Raw genomic sequence first — 11457 nt, forward strand, 5'->3', positions numbered from 1 at the left:
AAAAAATAATTTAATGTGTTTGGTTAAAAAAATGCTTTTCAAATTGAGGTTATAAAATAATTAATATATATATATATATATATTAACATTAATGATTTTTAATTAAATATTGTAGATTTAACTACTGTTATTATATCATGAAATAAATAATATTAATATCAAATATTTTTTATTATTCCATTAAACTATATGTAATGTCATCGCATGCAAAATCTATCCAACAAGGACTATATTTCCCATGGTTTCTTAAGTGAACAATAACAAAAATTAAATTTTTTGTTACGTCATTAAGCGATCTCTTTCAATTTTTCAAATAAAACATAATTAAAATAAAAAAAATAATTTTTTTAATTGGGTCAGACCTGACAAGAGCATAATTGGAATTGATATCAAATTACACAAATGATATGTCATCATGTGATATCCCTTTAATTTACAATTTCATTACGTATAAAATTCATTTGACAAGAACTACAGTTTTCAATATTTTTTAAGCATGCAATAAAGTTAGATAAAATATTATCAGGAATAAAATTGAGAGTAGAGTACGAGTAAATTTAATTCATTTTAAATTAATTTTTTAAAAAAATAAAAAAATTATTGTTAGTGTTCATGTCAACAGTACAAGTAAAATCAATTAATTATACTGATTTTTTCAAAAAAAAATTTCTTTTGGTGAATAGTGCGAGTGCATAAATTCACTCGCACTGTTCACTAAAGTGAACAGTGCGCGGTGGAGCCGTGCTCCACTGTTATGTTCCTCCCTCACGATTGAGAAGAAGCAAAATGCTGCTTCTCAAAACCTACGGCACAACCTTTTATTTTTATAGGTCCTACTAGTACTTTTAATTTTTTTCTATGTTACCAAACAGTATTATGTGTGGCTGCGGGTGAATCTCACCCGTAGCCACATTACCAAACAGGCACTAAATCTCAATGTACTTTCAACATCATATTCGAATTTGACTGAGCAATAACATTTGAATTCTGAAGCCAAGGAAAAAAAATATCAATGGGTTTTGAGTTTCATTTCTAACCATTAACCCCTTTATATATTAATATAGTTTCACTCTTAATTAAAATACATGATGACAAAGTTATGAAAACTTTAGGATTGGATTGAACTTTTCATGACTATGTATAGGGTTGAAATATTTCTTTATTAAAACTCTAGAGATATGCTCTGGTGATCTTATCTTCTATTTGTATGATGACAAAGAGCTTAATTATGTTTTTTTTAGCCAGTATGCGTGTTCCAATATTGAAGATGAGTTTAACTTAGAGATCATAAAGGTCAAAGATAGAACCAGGTTCAAGGCTGTGATATCAGACCCAAAAGGATCAATAAAATATTGTTGGGAGGTTCTTTACAAAGCATTAATATTTTATATAACAAGCTTTAGATGCTTTTTAAATTTTATATATGCTCTCTTGGTCTTTAAGGTCATCATAGTTCTTTTATGTTAGTCTTCACAGATATGTAATAAAATTTGATGCTCAATTAAGGGTCAAAGTGAACAAATCAGAAACCAATGAATAAGATGAAAAAGGTGCTAAACTTTGAGACTGATGATTGAATTTGGTATGGGTGAAATTGCATGAAATTTAGAGTTTGGAGAGCAACTATAGGTGCAATTAAAAGCAATTGAAAGAAAATAAACTAAAATAAAATATGTCAAATCCTTAATTAAAACCCTAATTTCTAGGGTTTAAGCTAAACAATGCGTCGCTCAGCCACTATTTAGCTTCTTCTTTGATAATTTTGGCCGATCGAGTAAGCATTTTTAGGTGAATAAATATGGCATTTCCAACCACCTTTGGTAACAACTACCATTTAACTGAGAAACAACTTTTCTATAAACATCAGTTACTCTCATCAAATGTTTATATCTCATTTCCTTTAACAAACTCAACAACATCTTGTCTCTAGTTAGTTATTACTGTATTTTTAGATTCTAGGCTAATCAGGTTGACATTTTCAAACAAATAAATGTGGAGCTACAAACCTTCAAATTGAATAAGGTTGGATCCAAATGAAAGGTGTGCACCCCTTTTACCAAGATCATATGGTCTTTAATGATGATAATGTTAGAGTTGCTCTAAGAAAGCCTTGAAAGTAGTCAATTAAATCATCAATGGTTGTGATACCCATTTCATAAAACCACTAATCTTTTTCACGTATTCACGCTTTAAGCCTTATCTGTGGGTCTTATCAAAGGTTGATCATGTTTCTCTCAAAATAAAAAGGCTAGAACAAGCTCCTTGGTCTATAAGTTTGGAAAACCACCAAAACCTCCTAAAAACCAAGTTTATTGCAAAATTAGCATTGAAAAACCAGAATAGGTGCATAGCTCACAGCTATGAAATGTACTTTAGAACCCTCTCATTTTGATCAAAGGACTAAACTTTGATCAATCTATGTTTAAACCTAGCAAAAAACCTAGCAAAACCTTATAAATACCCCTTAGAAAATCAGAGCAAAACAAAGAGAAAAAGGTAAGGAAAAGATTGATAAAGAAACTCTAAAGTGTGAAAGTTTAAGAGCCTAACACAAAGATTTTCTCAACTTTAAAAGAAAGTAACAAACTTGAAAAAAAAAAAAAACCAAAGGGCAATAACCATCGTTTGAGCTTGGAAGGTATAAAACATCCACTTATCTTGGTATTTTATATTCACGAGGTATATCTCTAGCATGTTCTTTCATATTTTATGATGTCTTTTTAGCATTTGTTGCATTAAATGTTATTGAATGTTATCTCTAGCATATCTCTAGTTTTGATTTTGATTAATGCATTAAATGTTATTTTTTTCTTTGTTTGATTCTATTTGGAGTTATCTGTTAATTTTACTAGATGTTTAGAATATATTTAGAAGTTCATATTAAATGAAATAAAGTGATTTTGAAATATAGATATAGGATTATTGATTTTTTTTTTGTTATTATTGTGTATTCGTGGTTCCGATGCATAGTGTGAGTTCTAAGTGCTTAAAGAGTCAATTTTAAATCTAAATTTGATGTCTTTATAGGCTATTCAAGTTGACATTTTTAAAGTTTGGAGTCTCTTACATGATTTTGATGTTATTTATTAATTTTTTTATTCAAACATATTTGATTATGATTGTGTAACTTGTTAAAATAAAGAAATCATGTTTTAAAAATAAAAAATACCATTTTGGAAGCTTCACAATGTGCTAGGCTCTAAGATATTTATGGGTTAATGAGATTTTTTTAATTATTTAACAATGTTCTTCGTGTTTTTGAAAAGAACATTTGCTTAATTTTATGATTTGGATAAATTTTAGTCAAATTCTTTATATATAATCTTTTGTGTGACTTTATTAATCAATATAATATAGGGTTAAAATATGTTCTCAATAGATTTTAATCTTTTCCTCGAATTGTTTTAAATTTTTAGTTAATAGAATTTGATCTTAAACGACATTTCATGTTGATTTAATTTAACTATTCATTTTTAAACTTAATTTTTTTATTTTTATGATCTTAGCCCTCTGGAATTGATAACAAAAACACGAAAGTAGGAGATAGGATGGGAAGACAAGAGTCTTACGTATTATAACTAGTTAGTTGAATGAGTTTTAATAGATGAAGTGAAAGAATAGTTTTATTTAAAAATCTAAGATTTTAGATAAAAATTCTAAGAATAATTTTATATTAAATATCATTAAATAATATGCTATTTGACGAGGTTGGAAAACTTTAAATATCAAGTAGTTATTTTACATGGTTGGATTCTAGGCATTGATTGTAAAAATAAAAATAAAAAAAGGATGGCTGAATTGCTTGCACACCTGCAAAATAAATCTCCCTAGAGAAATAGGCTATATTTAGACATTTTGCTAATACTAATATTAAACTTTTTGGAAAAAAATGAGCAGATTACAAGAACAGATATATAGCTACGGATAATTACATGTTGAGGTTTTAAAAGGACTTAATGAGATATATAGATTAAATGTTATTTCCATTGATAAAGTTTGCAGAAAACCTCATGTAGATCAACTTCTTCTCAAAATTGGTGGGGAGGCATGAAGGTCGAGAATGCTGGGCTTGAGCTTGTGCTTAAATCAACACCGATAATGGTGAAAAAAACTCTTAGAAGGTTGTGTTGTGTACGTTACAAAACTTAAATGATATAGGTTTTTTTAAGAAGATGATTGATTAGAAGAAAATAAAGATAAAGATGTGTACGTTACAAAACTTAAATGATATACGTTTTTTTAAGAAGATGATTAATTAGAAGAAAATAAAGATAAAGAGTATAAAAAAATTAATTTTAAATAAAAATATCAAAATTTTGAATTATAGTGATTTTTTTTTTATCTAGTGAATATTTTTAGTATTATGGTAGTTATTGTTTTAAAAAAAATGAAAAGTTTCTTAACACATTAATCTTATCTAGAAATAAACATTGGGTCCACAATGATTAATTCATTGCAGTATTTTTTATTTTGATGTTGATTAATTTAATTGAATTAGAGTCCACGTTCAATTGTGCCTTACAAAACCAAGGAATTAATTTAAAATTAACAAAAAGTCTTCAAGTCAAACTTGCAAAAAAAAAAAAAAAACCCTTGCATATTAATGTAGCAAGATGAATTTCAAATTTATACGAGAGAGGTGAATACAATTACCATATATATATAATTTCTAAAATTATTGAGTAGTGATCAATAAACTTTTTATTATTATTATTATTATATTTCAATAAAATTCAAAAGTTTATCATTTAATTGGTTTTATCGGAATTCAAACAATAATGTTATGATAACTCATTTACCTTTTTTTTTTCTTTTTTGATTTAAGAAAGTCTTATTTTTTAGAAAATATATTTTGTAAATATAGATAAGTGAATAAAATTCTGATTATTCCAATCTTTTATAAAATATACACATTTTAACTTAAAATCGTATTTTAATTTAAACTTGAAATCTGTTATGTTGAGGGATTTGTATAGAATTTACGATTACTTGTACGAGTTAATTAAGAAAGTGAAGAACGAGGATAAGAGGATATAAACATTTTAATCAATAAAATTAAAAAAAAATCAAATAATTATTCATCCTGGAGAATCCTTTTTTTTTTCCTAATAAATCCTTTTAAACTAAGTGGTTTATTTATTCACAAATGAATCATGGCGAAGAGTAAACATCAAAATGAGAATTCTTCGATTCCTGGGCGGCCGGGATCTCATGTTTTCTCGTCCTTCGGCCGCTGGACCACATCAAGTGTAGGATCAATCTCTGTCGTCTGGGGTGCCTGTCCTCTTTCCGCGTTACTTCTCACCACAAACATTAATTGCCAAGTTTTGTTTTTACTTTTATTCTTGGATTTAAACATTGAATATCTATCCAATGGTAATCTTTCTGCCATTACTCTGACAAAGTTACTTATTTTTATATTTTAATTTTTTTTAATTTTTTTTTTATATATTTTAAATTAAATTTTTAGTATTTTCAGTTTATTTTTATTTATTGATATCAAAAGTAATTTTTAAAAATAAAAAAAATATTATTTTAATATATTTCTGATTAAAAAGCATTTTAAAAAATAATTGTTATCATATTATTAAACATACTCTTAGAATTACGTCAAATATTAATATTTTTTATTTTTTATGGTGTTTAATATTTTTTAATAATATTTTTTTGTAAAATTTCAAAAAATAAAAGTTATTTTTAATTTCAATACTAAAATGTTATATGCATGGCTTAATTATAATCTCTGATTATAACTTTTTTGTCCGCAGGTATGGCCTTTATTGAAGCCAACCCAGAGAAGCTTTCATTATTATTATTATTATTATTATGATTATTATTTTACAAATCATACATGGGCCTTTGAAATAAAGGTTTTGGCTTATGAACACAGGAGAATATGAATCGGGTGTTTTAGATCACGTAATTTTAATTGGTTCCTACAATGGATGTTATTATCTGTGATTTTTTGTTGCAGTAAATCAACATAAAATATATAATTGGCTAGACAAAATGCTTTTTTCTACGTAATTTCCTAAGAAACGGTAAGGCTCAATATTTTTTTTCCTAATTAATCTTGTCATTTGATAAGGAGTAAACTTTTTGGGGCTATAAATTATAAAATCTCATTTAAAAAAATATAAAAACATGTGGTAGTTATTTTATTTATTTATTTATTGGATAATAAAGATATTCTCAATCTAATTTATTCATCAACCAGGAGTACATCCCTCGCATATTTGGTGACATATTTGATTTTATTTTTTGATAATCATCAAGAGTATACTGAAAAGATCATAAAACTAATAAGGAAAATACAAAGATATAACAAAAAAAAAATTAAAAGAAAAAACGGACTTGGAAAAAAAAAGAATTCATTTATGAAAATGTAATTAAATAAGAATCATAATCCAGAGGACTAGTCTTCATTGTTTTCGGACGTATTAATTAATTCGGTCAGTCTCATGACTAGGATGAACACAAGTCCAATTTTACTTACGTGTGAACGTATGTACTAGAGTGTACAATCCCACGTTATGCATGCCATGTCCCTAGGAGTCCACGAACTCTATAAAAAGAATTCATTTGCTTATTACTACTCACTCCAGCAACAAATTGATCAGAAAGAAGAAGAAAAAAACACACTCAATTTCTTTTAATTATGGAATTTTCAACATCTTTCAATATTCAAGCTTTAGTTAAAACGATCAAGGAAGAGTTGTTGTCAGTCAACAACGATCCATATTCGTTTATTGCACCTTCTGCTTATGACACTGCATGGTTAGCCATGGTTCCGGATATGTCCGAACCACGTCAACCCATGTTCAAGAACTGCTTGGATTGGGTGCTCAACAACCAGAACGTAGAAGGGTTCTGGGGAGAGTATGATGGCCATGGCATGCCCACTATTGAATGCCTTCCTGCAACAATTGCTTGCATGATTGCACTCGAACGGTGGAATGCAGGAGAAATGATTATTGATAAAGGTAATGATAGTGTACAAACGAGTATAAAATAATCATATCTTGATGTTTTTATACTCGGTATTAAAATCTTGATCAACAAATAATTACGAGTTTCAATCTCGCTGTTCCGTTCTCTTTTCTAATATGTGCAGATTTCAAGCCCTGGAAACCAAATGTTTTAATATTTACCTGAGGAGAGATAGCCCTTACCTATGCCTTTGTAAAAATATAACTTTCAGTATGGAAGTGAAGCATTGACAGCGTAAATCATGAAACGAAATAAAAAAAGAATGGATCTAAAGGTTTTTGCAATTGTTGTGGATGGCTTAATTATGATCTCTGATTATAACTTAATTTTTTGTCCTCAGGTATGGCCTTCATTGAAGCTAACGCAGAGAAGCTTATTGGAGAGATATATGACTCTAACTGTCCTCGTTGGTTTGCCATCGTTTTCCCTGCAATGGTTGAGATGGCGCAAATTAATGGTCTGGAGATCATTTTTCCTGATAGGATAAAGAGGGTGGTGATGAGCATATTCTACAAAAGGGAACAAATTCTTGAAAGGTGTCTTTTCCAATCTCTTTGAAGATCAAGTTTGAACAGAACGTTCTATTAGTACTCTTGATTAGTTCCTGCTAACATTGTTGTCCTTTCCATTCAGGGAAGAACTTGTGGACAAGTATCATTATCCTCCATTACTATCATATCTTGAAGCATTGCCTGCTCTATATAATTTTGATCAAGAAGATGCACTTAAGCACTTGCATGCCGATGGTTCATTATTCCAATCCCCCTCTGCTACAGCAAGTGTTTTCATGGCTACTGGAAACAAAGACTGCTTGAATTACCTTCAAACTTTAGTTCAAAAATGTACTAATGGAGGTTAGAAACATTCCTCAGAAGCTTATTTAAGTCCATTATTTTTCTCATTACCACTTGCAGCAGTTTGGTATTTGTGTATATATTTTCCTTAACTGAATCTAAATATTTGCGAGGCAGTCCCGCAAACTTATCCTATGGATGAAGAGCTATTAAAGCTTTGTATGGTTAACCAAATGCAAAGGTTGGGTTTGGCTGAGCATTTTAACCAAGAGATTGAAGGACTGCTGGAACAAGTTTACAGGTATATATAATTAAGTAAATAAGTGAGTGATAATGTGTGCGTGTGCGTGTGCGTGTGTGTGTGTGTAATGAGCTTTTTAAAAGTTATTTTGTAGTAGAATCTGTAGGGGACCATGATTGATGGTAACAGGAACAATGAAAGTTTCAAAGCCCAGTGCACTCGGTAAAACTAAACTATATTATTATATCAATATAAAATTATGAGGTGGTTCTTTTACAATATTTATGAGTTATATTTATTCTCTGGCATTTCATTTTTTTTCAGGAATTACATGAACCAAGAGTCATGGCCAAAATGGACAAATTCGATGGCAACACAGCTATACAAAGACTCTTTGGCATTTTGTCTGCTGAGGATGCATGGATTTCGTGTATCTCCAAGTATGATGGTTCTTAACTATGCCAGTACTAACAAGCACTGCGTCTTCTTACTCTGTCATTCCTTCTTTCTTTCTTTTTTCCTTTCAGGGATGTTTTGTTGGTTCCTACTTGAAGAAGAACTTCAAGATCAAATTGAAAGCAACCATGAATATTTCTCAAGTGCCATTCTTAATGTTTATCGAGCTACCGATCTTACGTTTCCTGGAGACCATGAACTTGAGGAGGCAAGGTCATTTTCAAGGAAGTTGCTTGAGAAAACCATATCAATTGGAAACGAAGACGAACATACTGTTCCTTTGCCAAGTTTCCACTCAGTGGTAATTTCTTACTATCCCATTGACAAAACAAAAGATTTACCATCTAATTTCTAATTTATTTACTTCCCATGTAAGCAGGATTGATAAAGGAACACAAACTGTTTCTCATATTTTAAGAATTACTCGATGATCAATTTCCGATTTGTCGTTGCTTAATGGTGGTTGGTCCGGTTAAAAAAAAAGTTTTTTTTATCAATTTAAAAATAAAAAACATAGTTTTAAAATCAAAATAGCCTAATAGGCTGATTTGGGCTGGATTTATCCTAATTAAAAAAAAAAAAAACTTTCTTGCTAATTTGGTAAAAAACTCAGCTTGTGAACTTATTAATTTTTTTAATTTTTTCTTTTTAATTTTTTTTGGGGTGAAATACAAGGAATAGTGAGAACAAATAGAATGTCCTGAATCTTTATAAATATTTGAGATTACATGGTAGTGGTTATTTTTACAAATATTTTTTTAAAAAATATATTAAAATAATATATTTTTATTTTTTAAAATTTATTTTTAACATCACCATATCAAAACGACTAAAAAAAATTAAAAAAATAATCAAAATTTAATTAAAAAACAGATTAAAACTCATTATCAAACACCCCCAATTAAATCCTACCAGTAGCTTCTTCCAAGGAGCCGTTTCTAAAAACGTGGAAAAAAAAATAATATTCTACCTTAAGGGAAGAAAAATAAAAATAAAATTCTTAACTACTATCTAGCTAAGTATTTCTCATGTGTCATAACTTTTGTGCGCTAAATATGTAGATTAAGCATGAGTTGAGGTTTCCATGGATGGCTCGACTGGATCACCTGGAGCATAGAATGTGGATGGAAGAAAAGAATAGCTCCAGTCTATGGATGGGAAAGACCTCCTTCCATAGGTAGGAAGATCTTACCATTTATTCAAAATAATTAATTTTGAAATGTTAACTCTTTGAATTATTACCATTCAATTAATCTCGAAGGTTGAACGGTAAGGTAAAGATAAAACTTCTACTCATTAAAAAGAAGAAAAAGAAAATGTCAAGCACTGGAACATAGTAATGGTGTGGACTAATATTCGAAGGTTTGATACCTGCAGGTTATCATGCCTTCATAATGACAAACTTAAGCAACTGGCTGTGAAAAACTACGAGTTTCGGCAAACGACATTCAAGAGTGAATTGGAAGAACTGACAAGGTAACACACAAGGCAATTGAATATTTTATAAAGTAGTTCTAGATAGTTGAAGGAAATTAATGTCTTGGTTGTGTGAGATAGGTGGTCTAAGAGCTGGGGCCTTAGTGACATGGGGTTCGGCCGAGAGAGAACTGCGTATTGCTACTTCGCCGTTGCTGCTAGCACATCACTACCTCAGGATTCTGAGATCAGAATGATGGTAGCAAAGAGTGCTATAGTTATCACAGTTGCTGATGATTTTTATGATATGGAAGGCTCTCTTGATGATTTGGAAAAAATCACAGATGCAGTTCAAAGGTAAACCAATGTGCCTATACAGAGAAATAAAAGATTATGAATTAATGGAGATCAAACTCCTAATGCTCCCAAAATTACTTTGACAGATGGGATGCTAAGGGCTTGAGTGGCCACAGGAAGACTATCTTTGATGCCGTTGACAGCCTTGTGAACGAATTAGCAAGAAAATACTCTCGGCAACACGGAACCGATATAACAAACATTCTCCGAGATATCGTAAGCTTTCCAATATTTTTCTTTACCTTTATGGTTTGTTTAATTTTGTCTTCACAGTTGATTAACTTGTCTCGGTATTTTGTTTTTTTATGGTATGAAAGTGGAGTGAAACATTTGCTTCCTGGTTTACGGAAGCTAAATGGAGCAAAAGTGGATTCATACCTGCAGCTGAAGAGTATCTTGAGACTGGCATGACATCCATTGCTTCACACACCTTGGTTCTTCCAGCTTCATGTTTCTTGAGTCCAAGCATACCAGATTACAAACTCAATCCAGCCCAATATGAAAGCATTACCAAATTATTAATGGTCATCCCTCGTTTGTTGAATGACATACAGAGTTATAAGGTAAATTGTCATCTTTCATGTATTCTTACAGTTCTTTCTTTGTGGTATATCATATAGAAAGCTAATATATATTTTCCAATCCATTCACAGAAGGAACAAAAGGAAGGGAAAACCAACTTTGTTTTGCTCCACTTGAAAGAAAATCCAGAGGCAGACATCGAAGATTCAATTGCCTACGCCAGAGAGATTCTTGACAAAAAGAAGAAAGAGCTGCTGGAACATGCTCTAATGGATGGTTTTAATGATTTCTCTAAACCTTGCAGGCATCTCCATCTATCTTGTGTGAAAGTTTTTCAGATGTTCTTTGATTCCAGCAATAGATATGACTCCAACACAGAAATGTTTCAAGACATTCAAAAAGCATTTTATATTCCTGTAGAAGTTGGAGCACCAAAGCCTCTGCTTCCTCATTCCGGATCAAAACAGAGATATCCAGCAGTAGTAGCCAACTATCACTTCAATCAGCGGTACAAAAATCGAAGCATTAGATTGGCTGCAAAGAGTGTTGTTTCTCATCCTATTTCAGGAAATCCATACATGAATATGCCCATGGCACCAAAGTTAAAATTCTGTTTCATGTAAGTAAGTTAGTAATTTAATATAAGAGAATAAGAGCCGGTGAAGAAACTCTTGGGCTGTA

The 11457-nt window shown here is 30.3% G+C and overlaps 1 protein-coding gene across 1 annotated transcript; it reads left to right on the forward strand.

Moving 5' to 3' along the window:
• Positions 1-6613: 6613 nt before the first annotated feature.
• Positions 6614-11457, forward strand: TPS04 (terpene synthase 04). Its single transcript, XM_011029604.1, has 12 exons — positions 6614-6983; positions 7331-7526; positions 7624-7844; positions 7962-8085; positions 8350-8465; positions 8553-8782; positions 9543-9658; positions 9859-9957; positions 10039-10254; positions 10341-10470; positions 10572-10817; positions 10908-11457. The coding sequence occupies exons 1-12, from the start codon at positions 6659-6661 to the stop codon at positions 11397-11399; spliced, it is 2511 nt and encodes an 836-aa protein (XP_011027906.1). The 5' UTR covers positions 6614-6658; the 3' UTR covers positions 11400-11457.

The sequence above is a fragment of the Populus euphratica genome, unplaced genomic scaffold (assembly GCF_000495115.2).
Source record: "Populus euphratica unplaced genomic scaffold, PopEup_1.0 scaffold15.1, whole genome shotgun sequence".
Classification (NCBI taxonomy): Eukaryota; Viridiplantae; Streptophyta; class Magnoliopsida; order Malpighiales; family Salicaceae; genus Populus; species Populus euphratica.

Bases quoted from the DNA above. Each gene is read 5' to 3' on its own strand.
- TPS04 (XM_011029604.1), top strand. From the start codon at position 6,659: ATGGAATTTTCAACATCTTTCAATATTCAAGCTTTAGTTAAAACGATC. The intron at 7,527-7,623 runs GTGTCTTTTCCA...CTTTCCATTCAG, and splicing joins AGGGAACAAATTCTTGAAAG to GGAAGAACTTGTGGACAAGT. The intron at 8,466-8,552 runs GTATGATGGTTC...TTTTCCTTTCAG, and splicing joins TGGATTTCGTGTATCTCCAA to GGATGTTTTGTTGGTTCCTA.